The following is a 20,600-nucleotide window of genomic DNA, read 5'->3' as shown; positions in this document are numbered from 1 at the left end:
GGTCTCTTAAATTTGTCAGAGATTGAGATTATCTGTTTCTTGCGTGTATTTTTTAAATAATGGCTTTATTTAGATACAATTCACACACAGTTCACCCATTTAAGTGTACAATTCAATCAACGGTTTTTAGTATGTTTACAGAGTTATGCCACTATCACCATAAGAAATTTTAGAACGTATTCATCACTCTAAAAAGAAACCCTCTATGTATTCCTATTTCCCCAGCCCCCACACCCGTCCTAGAAAACCACTAATCTACAGTCTGTTTCTGTAGATTTGCTTGTTTTTTGGACATTTGGGATCAAATGTGGTCTTTAACTGGCTTCTTTCACTTAGCATGTTTTGAAGGTTTATCCATATTGTAGCAGTATCAGTACTTCATTTCTTTTTATTGCCAAATGATGTTCCATTTGTAGGTATAGTTCACTTTTATGTATCCATTTATTAACTAATGGTTATTTGGGTTCTTTCCAGTTTGTGGAGCCAGTGCAAATAATACTACCATGAATGTTTGTTTTCTCTCTCTCTCTCTCTGCCTCCCGGCACCACCCCCCTGCCCCCGCCCCCGCCCCCGTGCTGCATTCCGTAGGTTATCTTTTCACTTTTTGGGAAGTGTCTTTGTAACACAAAAATTTTTAATTTTGAAGAAGTCCAGTTTGTCTATTTTTTTTGCTTTTTGTTGTTCGTGCTTTTGGTGTCATATATGTTGCTTAACCAAGGTCAGAAAGACTTATGCCTGTTTCCCTCAAGAACGTTACAGTTTTAGCTCTTACACTTAAGTCTTTGATTCCTTTCGAGTTGATTTTTACATATGGTATGAGGTAGTGGTCTAACTTTATTATTACTATTGAAGTTTTTATAGAACTTGCCTATTCAACAACTTGGGCCCCATTTTTTATTTTTTTGTTGTTAATTTAAAATTACTGACTTACTTTCTTTTAAGTCCTGCTTAGGATTTTTATGTATTCTTGAGAGGAATTGTCAAGTTATAGTTCCCTTAAATCTTTTTTCTTTAGTATATAATTAATAATTTAAAAATTCTATCTGCTTTTTTATTCCTATTATTTATTTGTATTTGCTGTTTTTTGTTCTTAGTCTTATCAGAGGACTGCCAGTTTTACTTTTTTTTTAAAAAAATAAACTTTTGATTTTGTCATTTCTTTTTCCCCACTTGTTTTCTATTTCATTATATTTTCCTTTATTATTTGTTATTTTTTAACTTAGTTTGGATTTTTTTCTTTTATCTTGGATGCTTAGTTTTTGGTTTTTTAAAAAACATGCATTTAAGGCTGTGCATTTCCTTCTAAGTACTGTTTTACTTGTATCTTACAATTTTTTTCTAGATAGTTTATGTTCTAAATGTTTAAAATTTTCTGTTATGATTATAGTGATCTCTGAATTACTAAGAACATAGTGTTTTCAAATGTCTACATGTCTGGAGTTTTGAGTTATCATTGAGTTGATTTCTAGTGTTATTTGCTTTGTGACACATAGTTGTGGTCCTTATATTGGTTCTTTTGGTATTGTTCAGATTTACTTTGCATCTTATTATTTCATCAATTTTTATAAATGTTCTAAATGCACTTATAATTATGTGTATTCTCTAATTATTGGATGTCTTTATTTGTCTTTGGTTCAAGCTTGTTAATTGCATGGTTAAGAATCTTCAAAATTTTTACCAATTTCTTTTTCTTGGATTTTCTATTAGACAGAAATATGTTAATATCCTCTATTAGTGAATGTGTATTTGTCAGTTTCTCTGTGTAATTCTCTCAGATTTTTGTGTTTTCAGTCTACTATTATTATATACACGTTCATAATTATTATCTTCCTCGAGAGCTTTTTGTTTTTCCATCACAGAAGAGACAGACAAACTTCCTTATTTCTCCTTGTGAGTTATCCTTTCATTGAGGTTAAAGCTTTCAAAGGTCTCAGCTTTATGTGTAATCTCAGGTCCGTCTCTGAGCTCAGTGCCTTGAGAAATGTCTGCTTAAGGACTTTAAAACCATTGGCAAACAGCGTTGGTGCATGTTAATTCTTTTTTTCCTGGTAACTTGATGAACTTCACTTTCTTATTTTGAGTTCAAATATGCATTCAAAAGGTTATATTTAATATTTTATTCAGCTTTCCCAGCTGTAGTGGGAGAATTTTTAGATTATCTATTTTGTTTAATTGTTGCAACTGGAAATTTCTTTGTTTAGTTCTTTATTTTGTATTCTTTGTTTGTTTTCCTTTGTTAATGTTTTCCTATTTATATTTCTTTCTATTTCTCAGCTTTCTCTACTTATTTTTATTTAATTCAAAAGGAAATAGTAATGTTCATTGTGGAGAGAATAGATACCCGTTTACATTTTTGAGCAGTTTGATGAAAAATAATAATGCATAGAAGAATGTGATAAAAACTGAAGTCTATAAATCATTTTTTAAACTATAGTTTAATCCTGATTCTATCATCTAATTTTAGTTTTGTTTTATTTTTACAGTTTAAAACAGAGTGGAAAATTCCCTGGAAATCCTTGGCCTCCCTATAAGAAAAGGACACCACTCCATCCCAGCTATAAAGGTCTCATGAGACTTTTGCACTGTAAAACTTTACACATTGTGCTATTCACTCTGCTTTACAAGGTACAGTAGTAATTTGAATAGAGAAACTCAGACTAGAATTTACTTCCATAATTTTCAAATAAAAGTGCTAAATGATAATATTTACATAAAAGTACCATTTATAAAGCAAAGTGTATTTATACATTTAAGATATATGAGGATATGTCATAATTACATATATGTGAATTCTAAGTTGAAATTATAGAATAGCTATATCATTCTTTGTAGGAAACTATTCATGTTATCCAGTTTCCAATAGGAATATTTACTTTTGGCTTCTGTAGAACAAGAAGTGAAATATTGTGAGAATATAGGAGGAATGGAATGAACAACAGGGACCAAATGACCACCAGAATCCACTAAAGTGACAAAACTAAAATGGCAGCATTTGGTGGCCAGCGACCCTGTGTTTAGTGTTGTTCTCTCCCTCTCCTTCTCCTTCTCCCTCTCCCTCTCCCTCGCCCTCGCCCTCGCCCTCGCCCTCGCCCTCGCCCTCTCCCTCGCTCTCTCCTTTACCCTCTCCCTTTCTCTTAACTCTGATCAGGAATGTGACATGGAGAGATTTGAATGGATTCCAAAGTAACAGCATTAACAATTTTCTTTTGTTAAATATCTTAGAAACTCAAAAGATGATACTTATACTTTTTTGTTACCTAGAATTTATTTTATTCTTGGGTCTTCTCACACAGAACTGACATATTTGGCTAACATGAACTGTGTACTTAGAAATTGTATACATAATATTGTGGAGTGTGTGTGTGTGTGTGTGTGTGTGTGCGCGCGCGCGCGCGCGCGTGCGTGTGTGCTGGGGGTATGTATAAAACAAGCATGTATATATCTAATAGATGAAAGACAAAAGAACTATACTCATATAGATAAAATAACTCTAGACGCTTAAAAAGATTATAGACATAAAACAAAATTAGATGTAAATAAAACAACTGTTTTTTTCTTCCTAATTAGAATTTGAAAAATTAAAAATTAAATGCCATAAAAAGAAAAGTAGGCATATTTTTTCTGAAAACTTCCAGTTAACTACATACACATTTTTTAATTACTTATGAAAAAATACACTAAATTTAGTTAAGTAGATACTTTAGTTTTTTTTGTACTTTTTTCTGTGTAGTGAAATAATGCTTTTATATATCTGTATTCCCCTATTCTTTTCAACTTGACCAATTTTTCATTTTACTTGTAAAAGTTACTCCTGTTAAGATTTTTAGACACGTGCCTCAAAAAGTATCTTGAATAGTTTATTTTCATTCATTTCCAGGAGGATTATTCAGCAAAATGATTCAAAATGTTCTGTTCTTCATTAAAAAAATAGAAATTTTTTTCTTCCTAGAAAGATATTTATATTTATACAAGTAACAGACATCTTTTGAATATTTACTTCATGCCAGATTTTGTTTCAAATGCTTTATATGTACTTATATATATTATTTTGTTTAATTCTAGCAAAAATCTTTATGAGTGAAAGTTCTGTTATTCTCATTTTTCAAATATGATCATTGAGCTTTTGAGGTTAAATAACTAGTTCAGATAGTGAAGCTGAGTACTGATCTAAGTAATGTCAATAATTCATTATTTAAAAATTAAAGAAGCCTACTGCAAATGATTTGTGTTCTTTCAAATTACATTTTTCAACCTTTTCATTTGCTTAGTGTAAAAACTGTATTTTATCAGAAATATGAAGACAGTGTTATTTGTTACAAGAATATTATGAACAAATTTTTGAAAGTTTGAACTTTATGGTAGTTTTTCTTATTTTAATAATAATAGAACTTCTCTGACTGACATTGTATTGGCAAGTCAACTTTCTAAAAATCAATGTCAGTAAACCATTTTATCTCCTGACATGTTTAATGTTAAAAAACATTAATATAGAACATGTTAATAAAACTCCCCAGAAAAATCTTTTTTTTTTTTTTTTTTGGTACTATCTAATAAAATGATTTTTTTCCTTAGCTTTTAAGTTACTCATTTGAAGCTGTAAGATGTAATGTCTCAGGATTTCAGGTCAAAATTTATTTGAATTTAGCTAGTAAGATTTTACTTCTCAAGAGAAAGCAGTGTAGTAATGATAGGCAATCATTGGGAGTCTAAAAAGTGTTCTAGTGTTGCTTACTCTAGCTGGATGTGTGGCTGAGCCTTGGTTTCCACTCTGGAAAGTAGTGGCTTAGAAAGGATGACCTCTGTAGCCTCCCAGCCTTCAGCTCCCTCTTACTGCTGCTCTTGCTCCTCCTAGCATCTGTACCACCTACCCACTATTTGTTGAACCAATTGCTAGATACAGTACTAAGCAAATCACAGATATTAACTCATGTATTTTTCATAACAATTATAGACTATTATTCCAGTTTTAAAGATGAGAAAATTAAAGCCAGAATCAGTTGCTCAAGGGAAAATAGCTAGATATATACAGAATTTATATAAAAAATACAATTTTTAAAAGGTTTTGAAAGTCTATGTTTCTCACCACTGTGCCACAAAAAGATGGGTGAAAAAGCCTTCTCAGTAGTCAAAATAATCATTAGAAAGTCAGTGAATTGAAAGTCTTTATTCTTTAGTCACAGTGGATTAGCTCTTAAGTGACTATCCAGTCCCTTCAGCCATTTGGGCAGTTTCTATTAGATTCGGCCTACACTGTCCTTTTTTCGCCTTCTGCAATCTTACCCACAGCTGACAATGCCACTCCCTGTAGAACCTCTTCTTCTTATTCCTTCCATTGTTTGGCCTGATGGTATTTTTATAATGAGGACAACATGATAACTCTCAGTCTATTCTGGTTAGTAGTTTGTTGCATTTTATTGAATGAGCGATTGGTGTAGGTTAGCCCTGAAATCCTCCATAAGATATGTACGACTCGTATTGTGTAATCCATCAGATTTATTGATGTTTTCTCAGAGAAGCGTCTCTGCTAACCATTTCTTTTTCCTTTCTAAACCACAAACTGACAAACACATTTACGTAGCTGCGCAAAATACGCAGGCTCAGAACTTTAATTTTAGAGACAGATTTTGAGAACATTAATGTTCCATAAACATTTATTTGTGCTCCCAGTTATATGTCAGGTGCTACATCTGTGTGAATTATCCTCTTTAACAAACTTATTTATCAGATAAATAATAATGACTTTAGTGAACTATTTGATGCATTAACCTTTAGGAAATTGGCAAACTCTTATTTCTAGATGTTGCTTAAAATATGTGATCTTGCAAGGGATCCTGTATTTTGGTTTTAGTTTATCTTTTCACCAAAATGTAGCTTTACTTACATATCTAATCATGCCATATATATGTACCTGCATATATATGTTTATGTTATTTTTATCTGTAACATTAAAATGTTTTGGGATATTTAAATTTAAAAGAAGTAATTACAAGCCATTTTCCCTTCTTTTTAAAGATATTGATGGATCATCAAAATCTGTCAGAACATGTACTCTGCATGGTTTTATATCTGATTGAATTAGGACTTGAAAATTCAGCTGATGAGGAATCAGATGAAGAAGTAAGTAGTTTCTTATATTTTTAAATATTAAAGTTGTAACATGCCTTAATTAAAGGTAGTATGTCATCTTGAAATGTGTTTATAGATTCATCATACTCTTCTTACGAACTACCAGAAAAGGCCCTTTTTGATCTTTAAATACATATGTTCTTTTAGAGGTTTCACTGATACATTAAACTCTACGTATGGAATTACTGAATTTCATATTTGTAAATTCATAATATGTAGATCTAAGAAAAGTAGTTAATGAATTTTTGGTGTATGTAACATTAATTACTGATAATAATCAATTGTTAGGACTTCAGTCTAGAAATTTTGATAATTTGATTAGGGATTATTTTTGAGTGGGAAATTTTTTTCTGTAAAGATTTTAAGTTTATGGAGTAAATATTGTTTTATGGGAGAATATTTAAAAGTACTTAATTATACAAGTTAATATGTTTCAGGACTCCATAAAAGAAATTGCTACTACGAATCGAGTTTACAAATATAATATCTCATCTCCCTCAAAAAAGACAAAATACAGCAAAATGTAACAGCAAGAAAAAACAAAAGATGAGGCAGTACTTTGTAGTCTAAATTGAATCAACATATATTCATTTTTAGATATTAAAGGATCATTAAGACCCTTAAAAAGTAGATCAGACTTGTTGATTTTTCATACTTTCTTCCATAATTAGTCCAAATTAGCATTATTTGGCTATATTATGAATTATTACTAATGAGTGATGGAAAATATTCTGTCCTGTCAAGTATTTCCGGATTGAAAAATATATTTTTTTGAGGAGAAATTTAGCTGACTTCGTTGAATTTGCCCATATTAGTACTGAGAGATTTATTCTTGTATTTTGTGTGTGAATTTGGATTTATCTGCATTTTATATGTGGATGAGACAATAGGCATTCAAGAATATGATAGGCAGTGGATGATTATTTGGGCTTGTTACATCTCCATATTACCTTAGATCTGACTTGACAAAGGCTGATATTCATTATGTTTATGTTTTAGGCATTAGTATGTGGACCAGAACGTTGTCATGATAGTTGGTTTCCCGGCAGTAATTTGGTATCCAACATGAGACACTTTATAAACTATGTTAGAGTGAGAGTTCCAGAGACTGCTCCTGAAGTGAAGAGAGACTCACCTGCAAGTACCAGCTCTGATAGCTTGGGTTCTTTACAAGTAAGTGTAGAAGAGAGAAAGAGAAAAAGGAAAGGCTTTATGTTATGTTGGGATATGTTATTTATATCATCTCATGATATTCAGAAGAAAAATAAATGTGGTTGTAGATAACTTTAAATTGTCTTTTATTTGCTTTGCTATATCTAAGCAACTTCTGCCTTACCTTTCTTTTTCCTTTAATCTGCCAGAGTTCACGACGGCCTAAAGTTCTTCAAAGAGAGGTAGATGTATATGATACTTGTGTTAACTAGCAATATAGCTTTAACTGGAAATGGGGAAAAACATTGAAGTATTTGTGTGTGTATGTGTATGCTTAATTAATATGGTTAAATTTAAAAAAGCATTTCTTTAATGTGTTTGTGTGTTATATAGTGATTTAGGCTTAATTTTAAAGAAAATTCATATTACTGAACTTAAAAAAATAATACTGAGTATTTAATAGTGGGTTTTTCTTAGTAGTGTTAGAGATATTTTAGATGAATTATAAGCAGCACATTTGGATCTGTTTACATTTAGCATTGTTACTAACATCTTAAAAATAAATGTGTCCTAAATCAAAATAAATTTAATCTTTAATTGCTGGCAGCATGCCCATTTATAATTTTTTTTTTTTTTTTTTGCTTCTATGGCAGTTAATTAACTTTGATAAAATAAGTCCCAAAGTCTTAAACTCCATATATTGTATATTTGGACTCATTTTGAAAATCAGCTCTCTCATTGCATGTAGCTTAATTAATTTTTAAAAAGCAGAAATGTCTTGAAGTGACATCCCAAATACCTTAAACATGTCTAATCTCTACAGTCTACATTTTTGTGAATAAAGAACATTGAATCACACATTTCTTGGAGTCCATTTTTAGGAGCGTTCTTTGCCTTTGACAGTGTGTTTTTGCTGTGAACATCATGAAGAATTTTGATTAAAATATTGGAATCCCTCTAAGATGCAGCTTTTGTCTCTAATAATTGTAGAGAGTACTTTGAAAAACAGCTAGGATATTGAAAAATAGTGTGTAATATATTACTTATAGATGCTCAACTGATATTGGAACATCCGTTCTACTCTAGCTTAAAAAAATAAATGAAATCCATTAAACTGACTGTATCTTAATTAAAAGATGATTTCTAATAGCCCTAATGCAGTATGACTGCTTTAGCAAAAAGGCTATTTAGAAAGTAAATCATTGAGAAAAATAATTTAAAAAAAAATCTGTTCAAATATGATGTTTCATATTTTCAAATATGAAACATCAATTTGATTTTTCTTTATATTTTGTCTTAGTGACTTTGAGCATATATGTTAGAAGTAATTTTCAAGCTTTTGAAGTTCCTTAAAAATGAAATTAATTAGCAGTTCAGATTCATTAATTGGAAAATGTAACAGTCTTCTAAAAGTTAGTAAATAGTATTCTTCATGAATGTTGGATAGAACAGCTTTTCTTTAAACAGACGAGGAACTTAGTTAATGATTTCTTTTCAATATGGCTATAGATAGTAGTCAAGCTTTGTCTTATTTCCTCTGGTAGATAGGCCTAGGAGTTTGCAAAAGAGGTGTTACTGTGGATAATCGCCTTTCTCCTCATTGTTTTCAGATTGAGTGGAAATAAGAATATTTGATAAAGAGAAGTGAAGGGACAGATTTCCTTAAAGAGAAAAATCTATTAAATAAATATATGGATGAAACTTCGAACATTCCCTTGGAAAATATAGTACTAATATGTTTTTAAACTCGACACTGGTTAACTTCTCTTCGTTTCTCTCTTTCTCTCTCTCTCTTTTTTTAATGGTAGAATTCTGGTACAGCTCAAGTTTTCAGCTTAGTAGCAGAGCGTAGAAAGAAGTTTCAGGAGATCATCAATCGCAGTAGCAGTGAAGCACATCAGGTGGTTCGTCCCAGAACTTCAAATAAATGGTCTGCTCCTGGTTCAGCTCCACAGTTAACTACAGCCATTTTGGAAATTAAAGAAAGCATATTGTCTTTGCTAATTAAACTTCACCACAAACTCTCAGGAAAACAAAACTCCTACTATCCTCCTTGGCTTGATGATATTGAAATTTTAATCCAACCGGAAATTCCTAAATATAGTCATGGAGATGGTATAACTGCAGTAGAAAGAATTTTACTAAAAGCTGCATTGCAAAGCAGAATGAACAAACGCATCATTGAAGAGATATGTAGAAAAGTGACCCCTCCTGTTCCACCCAAAAAAATAACTGCAGCAGAGAAGAAAACATTGGACAAAGAAGAAAGGTAATTTTTTATTTTTAATGTTTTGAACATTTAGTTACAGTTGTAAGATTTGATATATTATCCATTTTTGGCCATCTGAGGCTAATCACCTGGATTTTAGCAGCTGTAATTGTAGCTGATTATTTTTTAAGATAAATGGAAACAAACATAGTCAGTGCTTGTATGTACAGTATACTTTAGTTAGTTGGGGGTGCGAAGATGAGAGTTTCTGACCCCAACATTAAATTACTGCCCTAAACGTGTAGGCCTCTTTGGAAAAATTGCTACTTCTGTTATTACTGTGGGGATCTAATAATTCTGCTGTTTTCAGAAACGATTATCAATCCACCTTTAAATGAGACTAGAAAAAATTTTAAAGTATTTTGAATATTTCTCAGTATAAGAATGATTGTTTTAGTTCCTTTCGGTCCTTTCCAATCTTTCTAATATATGATTACTAATTAAGTAATGTTTTAAAACGTATTTACGCCTCTAGCTTTTGAAACTTTAGATTTCTTTTAATTTGTTGTTATATCATAATATTTACAAAATCTTTAAAAAAAACCTTTCTGGATGATATTCCTGTTTACCAAGATAAGCGGGGGATAGGAGGAGGCTCATGCTTAGCAGTAAAATGGATATGCTTGGTTTTGTACATTATTGAATTTAAGGAGGACATCCAGATTGTTAATGCTGCAAAAGTTCAGATAAGGTCTATGGCCATGCTACCTTGAACACTCCTGATCCCAACTGATCTCGGAAGCTAAGCAGGGTCGAGCCTGGTTAGTACTTGGATGGGAGACCACCTAGGAAGACCAGGTGTAGGCGTAAAAAAAAAAAGTTCAGATAAGATTGGCCATCCCATTTGATTTTATAGTTAGGAAACGGTCATCTTTGGTAACTATATCAGGAGCAGTTTTAGTCCCATACATAGTTGTACTTTATTTCTCATGTAATTTTGTTATAGATAATTTATATTATAAATATACAGAAAAGCTTTCAGTATATTAAGAATTTAGGAAAGTTCTTATTTCTCATACCAATTTATAAATAGGAGTTGCTATATATAACTAACATAATTTAGATGGCAGTTCATTAATGTTAAATTAATAACTTCCTAGAATTTAATAGATCCGATACACATTAGAAGGTTGAAAATGAAAATAAATTTTTATTAACTTCTAAAATGGTAATTTTTTTTGATTATAGAATAACTTTTTTTTAAGGAAGATAAACATTTGTGAGTTAAAGTTTATTTGGTTAAAGGTATTTTGTAATTATAATAGATGTGATTCTAGAGGACATAGTTCAGATACTATTTTTACAAAGGCTCCATAGCTGTTGTAATAAATAATCTAAATTTTTTTAAGGCTTTTGTAATAGACTTTGTTGCCTTTGAACGACGATGATATTAGTTTCAAGGACTTGAAACTAATTCCGGAGGAGACAGCTAAGGATTAAGATGAATCTAGTTGAATCTTACTATGCTTCTCACATTGTCTTTTCTCAATTTATTTTGGATTTTGGATTAAATTTTCATAATAAAGGCAGAATAGTTCATAAACACTTAATGATGATCCATTTCCAAGTACCTCATCTGTAGAAAAGCTTGGCATCATAATAGATTAACTCCATAGAAAACAAGATACAAATATGAAATTTTAAATGATTGTCACATTATGGAACCTTGATATCTCCACTTTTGGGGTAATAATGGAAATTCCTGAGTTGTACTGAATCTGCCAGAACTTGTTTATGTCTTTATTTACATGTATATACCTAATTTAGAAAGAAATGATTTAAATTTAAAAAATTCACAAGGGAAAAATGACAATGACACTTTCTTTCTGGATATTATAGAAAGCTAGTATAGAAATGCCTTTTTTTTTTTTTTTTTTAAAGCAGCTTAAACCAACACCCATTTATTTACTCACTGTTACTCTATGTTGAAGTCTAAGCATAGTGTGACTGGGTTCTCTGCTCAGAGTTTCACAAGGCCAAAATCAAGGTGACAGCCATAATTATCTGGAGCTTACACTCTTCTAGGCTCATGTGGTTGTGGCAGAATAGAAGTGCATTTTAATACTGGTGTCAAGCAGTTACATTTGAAATTTTCTTAGGTTTAATATATGGATTTTGCTTTTTGAAATATTCTTTTATGGACATGCTTTTTCTAAATGTAAATATATATGTTCAAAGTTGAGCTGTTAAGTGGCATAACTGATCGTTTTAATAAAAGAAACATACTAAAAACTTATGAAATTATGAGTAGTGATATGGGAGACCAAACATGTATCCCGTTAAGGCTACCACCGCTTATAGCATTTTTGGAGGTCTCAATGCTTTGAGCATCCACAGCATATTTTTGTTTGTTTCCATTTCTTCAATGGTTGCAAATTTTTGTCCTTTGAGGATGGATTTAATTTTTAAAACCTTTATTTTGAAGAAATCTCAAACTTATAGGAATATTTCAAAGATAGTACAAAGAACTTCCTGGACTATTTCAGAGTAAGTTGTATCCTGAAATACTTTAGTGTGTGTTTCCCAGAAATAAGGGCATTTTCTTACATAATATCAATACACCTTCCAACATAAGTAAATTAACATTTTATTCGAGTATGATAAAATCTTTAGATCCCATTTTGATGGTTGTTCCAGTAATGTTTCTTATAGCATTTTAAAAGATGCAGTCAGGAATTACTCATTGCATTTGGTTGTGTCTCTTGGATCTCCTTTAGCATGGAATAGTTTCCTCAGTCTTTCCTTTATTTTCTTGGCCTTAGCACTTTTGAAGATTATAGGGCAGTAACGTTAGAGATGTCCTTCAATTTGGGCTTGACTTCTGTCCCCTTATGTTTCAATTCAGGTTTTGCATCCTTGGCAGGAGTATCAAGGAAGTGTTGCTATTTTCTTTTGATTGTATCCCATCAGATGTCACATGACTTCAATTTGTTTTGTTACTGATGATTAACTTTGATCACTTGATTAAGGGAATATCTGCCAGACTTCTTCACTATCAAATTATCCTTTTTCCTCCACTTTATAATTAATATGTAATTTGTGGTGAGATACTTTGAGATGCTGCAATATCCTGTTTCTTATCAGCTTTCAATTTATTCATTTATTAATATCAGTTTGGATTTATGGATTTCTAATTTATTTTATTGATTGTAATCTCATATGTTCATTATCCATTTAGATGCTCAAATTTTTCTAGATTTGACCAGTTGGAGTCTCTTTAGCTGGTTTCTATGTTCCTTTGATTTATCCCCATTATTCTTGAGCATTTTCTTATTTTCTGGGGCAAGAAGATAGTCCAGGTTCATTTTGTATTTGGAATCAGCCATTTTTTGAAAGAATCTCGGTTACTTTTAGTAGAGAATGGTATTTAGAAACCACAATCCATTTGTTTATTCTAATGAGGTATAGCTATTCTCAAATACTCTTAGTGGACAGAGCTAGGGAAAATTATGTGTGTGTTTGTGTGTCAGAGAGGGAGGGAGGGAAGGAAGAGGGATAGATGGAGAGAGCGGGGAGTGAGGTATTAAAAACTATGAGTTTACCCTAATAATCCCAATTCAACACCATAGGAGTAATTCTTGTTTTCTCTTTCCATATTTGTAACTCTTCCACAGTGAGAAACTTGGTACCCATAATCCTCAGAATATATTACTTTTTTTGGTATTTCCTTTTATGTGACTAATTTCTTATACTTTTGCCCCACAAGAATGCCCTCCTGTGCCAGGCTGTTGGGTCTTGACACCCTCTGCCATCCTCCATGTTCAGGAAAGGAAGAGAGGGCAGCAGTAGATTTAATTTTTTTTGAAATAACCAGTGTCATTGAGAGTTAAGTTTGAATAATAAGGTGAGTCATCAACCTGGATAATAATATGTTAGCTCAAAAACAGTATAAAACATTAATGTTAGTTATAAAATAATAAAGTGAGTTTTCTTAAGTGGATTCTAAATTATATTTAAAGTAAATGTTAGCAAAAGAGTGTTAAACAATTTTGAATATTATTAGCAAAAATATATACCTTCTCATGGTAATGTGGACCACACTACTTGACTTTATAGATGTTTGTGATTATCTCCAGTAATTGGATGTGAGCAGATATGTGAATAATCTGAAAATCACCTTTAGCATTCCATTCTTCTAAATTCTATATTCTATATTCTTGAATTATTTCACATTAATAGGATAATTTTTTTAGATTTTCCATAGAAATGATTTCATAAAATCTCAGTTTAGTAAAATGCTTTGACTTTTATAGTATATAGCTATAATAAATGGTCATTTAAAGAAACTGCTGTAGTATACTCTATCCATTATGTTTTTAGTGTCCATTGTATTATGGGCTGTGATAAATTTCTTTTTGAGTTTCGTTCAGGTAAAAAGTTTGTTTTTCCCAATGAGCTAATATATAACTCACCTTTTAACCTTTTTATTTTTCTTCTTCCTCCCTCTCCCCTCTTGTTTTATTTTAACAAGGGTAAAAATTTATACTCACTAGTATTATTAGCATCCCCAAATCTAGGGAAGCCTATTTCTTTCCTTTATTGGTTTACTTTTATTTTTTTATTTTTATGTTGTAGTCCTGTTACATTTTTTTTGTTTTTATTTTTTCAACCAACATCAAATTAAAATACTCTTTGGAAGTAGATAAGGGATAAATAATAAATAGATGGAGCTCGTGCCTTTTGTGCTGTCTAGAGCCTCACGTGTTCCGCCGGCCTAATAAACTCTCCTTCTTCTAAAAAATAAAAATAAAAAAAATATAAATAGAATATAGTGAATTAATCCAAAGGAGTAGTCATACTTAGATTTGGAATAGAGTTTTATTCTTTGTTATATTCGAGACTCTTTTTATATTCTTTACTTCAAACAAAATAAACTAAATTTGGAATATTTCCTAGTAGAAACTGGGAAACTTCCTGGCTTCTATTCATTCTCTATTAGGAGAGACCTCTTCTTAAGGTAAGAGTAAATCTGACTATTGTCATTTAGATTCTGTTCATATCTAAGCATCATAGCTTCTTTTAGCAACCAGTTTGCTTTTGTTTGTACTTGGGGCTAAATTGTGAATTCCTTGCTAAAAAGACTCTTTTTGTTTTTGCTATCACCTGAGATATTCGTAAGAAATTGTGTTGTTGGAAATTCAAATTTTCTCCTTTAATTATTATTTTATGTTTTAAAATAAATCTTGGGTTTTACTTTTATCTATTTAAGCCATTGATTTTCAAACCAATTTAAAGCAGTGGAATACGTTTAAGGACAATCTTACATGAAATTTAAGACATAATTCAGAAAATAGGTTGTTCTAGCTGTGTGCCAAGGCCTTTTCATACATTACATACTCCTGAAAGATAGCAGATAAGTCTTTAGCATGTCTGGTGCTTATCACTTTATTTCTGTTTAATCTAGGCGACAAAAGGCTAGAGAGAGGCAGCAGAAATTGCTTGCAGAGTTTGCTTCACGACAGAAAAGCTTCATGGAAACTGCAATGGATGTTGGTAAGTTAAAATTTATTAGTTTAGGACTCTCATAATTTCAGTTAGTACCTTAGTGATTATCTAGTCTAGACAGATGATTTGTGGTCTTTATTTAAACAATAGAACGATGGAAGATCAGACCTTTATTACAGGCAGTGCATTGTTTTTGAGTAGCTGCAGTTGTTAGAAAGTTCTTCCTGATGGTAGCAATACAGTATCCTCCCTCTGTTCTCTTCTGTTAAACTGCCCTTTAGATTTGTGAGGTTCACCAATATGCATTTACTTATTCTGTTCTTTTTTTCCTGTGAAATTATCCTAAGATCTTTGAGAATAGTTTTCAAATACTTTTAGTGTGCTTCCTCCTGCCACTCCTTCAGTATTTTTTAAAATCAATTCACTTCTCACTTCATTACAATTAGTATTAGTATTTGTATGAGAGGCATTGTCATTTTCCTGTATGATGGTAGATTACTATTTGTAATCTTTTACAAAGATTGTAGAAATAGATTAAATCTCAATTAATCTCAGTCTTTAGTTAACCAGCATACTCCCTTCCTTGACCAATTCTTGCATTCCAGTGATTTTTTTAGACAAATATGCTGAAAGAAAATAAACTTAAGCCATACTTAAGTGTTTAGTTGAAATATATACACATATGTGCATTCAAATATGCTATACCTTCTTTTGCACTTTTGTGCATTTAAGCACACATAATCAATGTCTGGAAGAAATATGGAGAGAGTGCCAGTCCAGATTTAGCATAGTGTCTTTTAAACTATCAATGGTGGAGTTTATGTTCAGGATATAACTTTGATATAAAGAATTCTTAAATTGTGTTTATTGGATTCATTTAGTATCGGTTGACTTTATACAAAAGATGAAGATTTAGTTCATTGACACTACTTATCCTTTTTTCTACTTCTTTTACTACTTTCTGTCCTGAGGGAAGTGCCAAGCAAACTGAGCAAGTTCAGTCAAGGTTCAGTTAAGGTTGAGGGGGGAATTTGGGTGCTGAGTGATGAGTTCTGTATATAGTCCTTCTGTTAATTATTCTGTTGTCAGAATCTTTTCATACTTATGACTTCTGACTTTTGCATCACTGACTGATTCTAATGGACAGATCAATTTTTCCTTTTCTGTAACTTTCTCATAATATACAAGTGGTTGCAGCTTTTGTGGTTTTCTTTCATGTGTCATCTGTCAGCATGTCTCCATCTCCTCCGATCGTTTAGGAATTTAATTGACATCTTTTATATGTTAGTTGGTGAAATTCTCTTTTACAACTTCATCCTTTTTGTATATTCTTATAGGAATAATTTTTCATTATTCCTTTACTTTTATTTCAGTGATTTTTAAAAAAGAAATGAGACAAAAACCTGTGTTTAGTCTGTAATCTTGAATTATATTCTTACCAATATTTATTATTATAAAGTATAAAGTTAAAATTTCTATTATAAAAGCATTAATTTTTATTATAGAAACTTAGAAAACACATATAATCAAAATAACAAAATAATATATTTTTACTACCAGATTTCCTAACCTAGGCTGTATCCTTACAAATCTTTTTCTAAGTATATATGTATATAAATGCTTTTTTAAAAAACCAAAATGAGATAATTTCGCCCATGCAATTTTTTTCTTAAGATAAAATTTCAAACATACAGAAAAGCTAAAGAAATAGTATTATAAATTCCCTATACCAATATAACCTTCATCTAATTAATTTTTTTTTATTCTCATGCTCTCTCATTTTCTGTCTCTCTATTAATGGAGTATGTTATAGACCATCACATCACTTTACTCAGATATTTCAGCATTCTTGTCCTAGAATTGAGAATATTCTCCTATTCAACCACAATATATTATACATAATAAAATTACTTTTTCCTACAAAATAAATAGCTTTATAATGCTAACCTTGATATTATGTTCAACAATCAAATTATCGAACTAAATTTAAAAAAATTAAAATTGTTTAGATAACATTTTGTCCTTCAATATATTCCGCTAAGGGTATAGAGTCAAAGTTCTGTGTTCTGAAGTCACTTGAGAGCAATCCTGTTTTGGGGAGGTAATATAACCAGTTTGATGTACCTCTTGGTTTATTTGTTTGCAACTTTAAGAACTTTAAAAAAATCTTAGTTAATAATACTTTTAGAAATTGTTTCTACATATTGTTTCCCAATCTCAAGTGAGATAAAATGAAAACAGTTTCTGAGGAATTGGTTAAGCAGAGAACACCTAGTTGGTTAGCTAGTGTTGCCTTGAATAGGAGAATGACCACCTCATTTCCTGAGGAGACTGGAGGGAAGGAGGAAAGAGTAGATGGAGACAGAGGTAAGTTCCACCGAGCATAAGGGAAATGGGAAGTTCAGGTGATCACTTGGTTGCCTTAGTTTTCGGAGTTAAGTGAAAAGAATGCCACCAGAGGTTTGGAATAGTTGCTGAAGAGAGTGGGAGATGTTGTTCATCAAGACTAAGTATAAAGATTGATAAACAATCCTTAAGGATCTGTTATATTCAAGATTATAAATTTGAATGTCATTAGTCTGCAAAGTTATTGACTCCCTCTTCTAAATCTTACTACCTTTTGGAAGGTATGACCTTTTTTGGCGGTAGCCAGGGTACAGGAAGAACAATTGAGGGATCAGGCAGACATGATTTCTAGCAAAGGCAAGTAATTCATAGAAACTATCAGGATAATGAGCTCCACTCTCTCCCAGTCCTGGTTTTTGCATGCTGCACTGGTGACAGGCGAGGTAATATAGATTCATGAGCACTTGGTTTATTTATGTTATTCATGGACATGCCAGTGGGATCCTGAACCATTCAGATTTGTATATTTCTTTTATTTATAACTCAGTCCCTTCCCAAAGAGATCTATTTGACCCCGGAAATCCATCTGAAACTCCATTTTCATCCATTGCTCAAGATAAAAATTGCAGTCACATGTCTCTCTACCTCTGACAACTTTTTGCTTCATTTGCATGTGACATTATGTATTATAATGTTATTAACACATGAAACCGGGCCCACACATGAAATATACTACCTGGCAGTAGTAAAGATACAATTTAATCTTAGTCCAATCTCTGCTTCATTTGTCAGATTCCTTTTGTCTTCTTGCCTTATTTCCTATCTGCGTTGTAGCAATGTAAATATTCTGTACTTGTTTCTTATTTTTCCTTTATCTTTATCGTATTTATCTTTATGTATGACGGATGCTCTCCTAAAATTTTTAGTCTGGTAATACAACATTCAGAATATTTCAAATTTATAACACACAGTACTTTACAAATTTTCTAATCAAATACAGTCCATTATTAGATGAAAATTTAAGGACAAAAGCTTTTCTCTCTGAATGCAACAGATTTCTGCTCTGTGATTCGAACTTACTTATCTGTTGTTTAATGCCTTTCTGTAGTTATCAGGTTTCCTATGTGAAGAGACTCACCTCTGCATTTCTTTCCATAATTTTCTCTTGATCACTAATCCCCATTATTTATTTTCACTAACCATCTAGGTATAGGAGTCAAGATGTTAAATTATAACCTTGATCCATTTAAGTTTATCAGATAGATAGGGCTGAAATGCAGCAGAATGGAGTTCCAAGTGCTAGTTAAGATGCTTAATATAGAGTAAGAATTTATTTTGGAAATTATTTGGTGATCTTAAACATACTACATTTTAATCAGAGAAATATACAGTACAGAAAAACATAAAGAAGGGACAAACTTTATCTCTAATCTCACCATCCAAAAAACATGTATATTACTGATGGTACTGTATAGTAACAATTTTGTATCATACCTTTTTACTCAATATTTTAACATAAAAATATCCCTATATTATTATTATTAAAACTCCTGGTAACTATAAGTTTGAGAGAGGCTGTACTTCATTAGAGAGATAGCATGGTATAGTGGTTATGAGCATGAACTCTGGAGCCTGACTGCCTAAGGTTTGTATTTCAACCACTCCATTGCCTGGAGTAATTAACCTCTTGTTACATCGGTTTCCACATAGTTAAAAAGGGATTATTATCAAGCAGGTCCTGAGATAACATCATTTCGTTCAACAGTATTTCATTATAACGCTGATGAGATTCCATAGGAACTTAACTCTTGTTTATATTAATTAGCCTATGGTAAAATTGGTTTCATTATATGTCATTCCACTTAAAAGTCACAGAATCTATCGACAGTTTTGAGTGAGGACCTACTATACTACCTACCTCATAGAGTTGTTATGAAGATGGAATGTATTAGTACATTTAAAACACTTAGAACAGAATGCTTGGCACATAGTAAGTTGATAAGCATTGGCTGTTAATATTATCATTTTCTATAATTTTCTTAATCAGTCCCACATAATTGGACTTTAGTTTTTTTTCTAACTTTATTATAAATATTGAATAAGCAATAATTTTTTTGGTGTAAATTTTGGATCTTCTGAGAGTATGAATTTTGGGGGATGATGATGAAGAGATATATATTTTCGTGTGTTAACTGTGTATCTAGCAATATGCTAAACACATTCTGTTGGTAGCCTGGGGATAGGATAGAAAGGAATAGATATGAGAATGGTTGTAAAGTAAGAATTAACAGACCTGATGATTGATTGATGGATTGAATGATTCAGGCACAAGGCATAAAGATAACAGCTGGCACAGATCAGAATTTTGTTGATTTTTATTGTTGTTGTGGAGGGAGCTGTTTATTTTATTTACTAATACAGTTTAATTTGAGGTTTATCCTCTTATTTTTTAACTATGTATGTATGCTATCATTTATGTAAGAAGGGGGTTGGTGATATAAATATATTTATATACATGTAAAATATTGAGGTATAAAAATGCTTGTGTCCCCTTCTTAGGTAAATGATAACATACTATGTACACTTTTACTACCTTGCTTTTTTCATTTAACGTTATGACCTGGAGATTCCACCATGTAGTGTATAGATATAGTCTTTATTCCTTTTTCTAGCCATTTAGTATTCCCTTTTGTAGATTTTTCCATTTTTCCGTATTCAAATGATTTTCTATTATTGGACAGTTTATTTGTTTCAGTCTTTTGCTATACAACTAGTATCATAATGAATATCCTTGTGCATGTGTCTTTTTGTATTTTGATAATATATCTGTAAGAGATTTTTAGAGGTGGGACTGGTGGGTCAAAGAATAAATACATATGTAATTTTGCTGTATATTGCCAGATTACTTTCACAGGGGCTGTATTGTTTCGTATTCCCATCAACAGTGTGTAAAAGTATCAGTTACCCTATATCCTTTTCATTAGAATATATTCTCAAACTTGTGCGTTTTTACTAATAGATGAAAGAAGTGGTATTGTGATCTAGTTTTAATTAATGATTTCTCTTATTATAAAAAAGGACATTGGTTATGTCTTTAGCTGCACAGTTGTGGACTTTGTTCCCTTTGAAGGAAAATGAAAGAAGGTCATATGTTTTATTTTCATGGTTTTAGCACTGTTTCACTGTCGAAGATTATCAAGCCTTACTTTTAAAAACTCTAGAAAAGATGACTTAGCAGCCTCTTTGATATCGTATTTTGGT

The 20,600-nt window shown here is 31.4% G+C and overlaps 1 protein-coding gene and 1 pseudogene across 6 annotated transcripts in view; both read left to right on the top strand.

The window, feature by feature from the left end:
- Positions 1-20,600, top strand: part of UBR3 (ubiquitin protein ligase E3 component n-recognin 3 (putative)) — a 187,984-nt gene that overhangs the window by 92,314 nt on the left and 75,070 nt on the right. For all 6 annotated transcript variants that reach the window (XM_011357832.2, XM_011357787.2, XM_011357796.2 and 3 more), the window contains exons 20-24: positions 2,485-2,626; positions 6,014-6,118; positions 7,127-7,300; positions 9,088-9,548; positions 14,953-15,041. In XM_011357832.2, coding sequence (XP_011356134.1) covers positions 2,485-2,626; positions 6,014-6,118; positions 7,127-7,300; positions 9,088-9,548; positions 14,953-15,041 — 971 coding nt within the window. The remainder of the gene's footprint in view (positions 1-2,484; positions 2,627-6,013; positions 6,119-7,126; positions 7,301-9,087; positions 9,549-14,952; positions 15,042-20,600) is intronic.
- Positions 10,240-10,355, top strand: LOC111739414 (annotated as a pseudogene).

This window comes from Pteropus vampyrus, unplaced genomic scaffold (genome assembly GCF_000151845.1).
Source record: "Pteropus vampyrus isolate Shadow unplaced genomic scaffold, Pvam_2.0 Scaffold2, whole genome shotgun sequence".
Taxonomy (NCBI): Eukaryota; Metazoa; Chordata; class Mammalia; order Chiroptera; family Pteropodidae; genus Pteropus; species Pteropus vampyrus.
The sequence above is the reverse complement of the archived record's forward strand: the minus strand, read 5'-3'. Positions and strand labels throughout refer to the sequence as shown.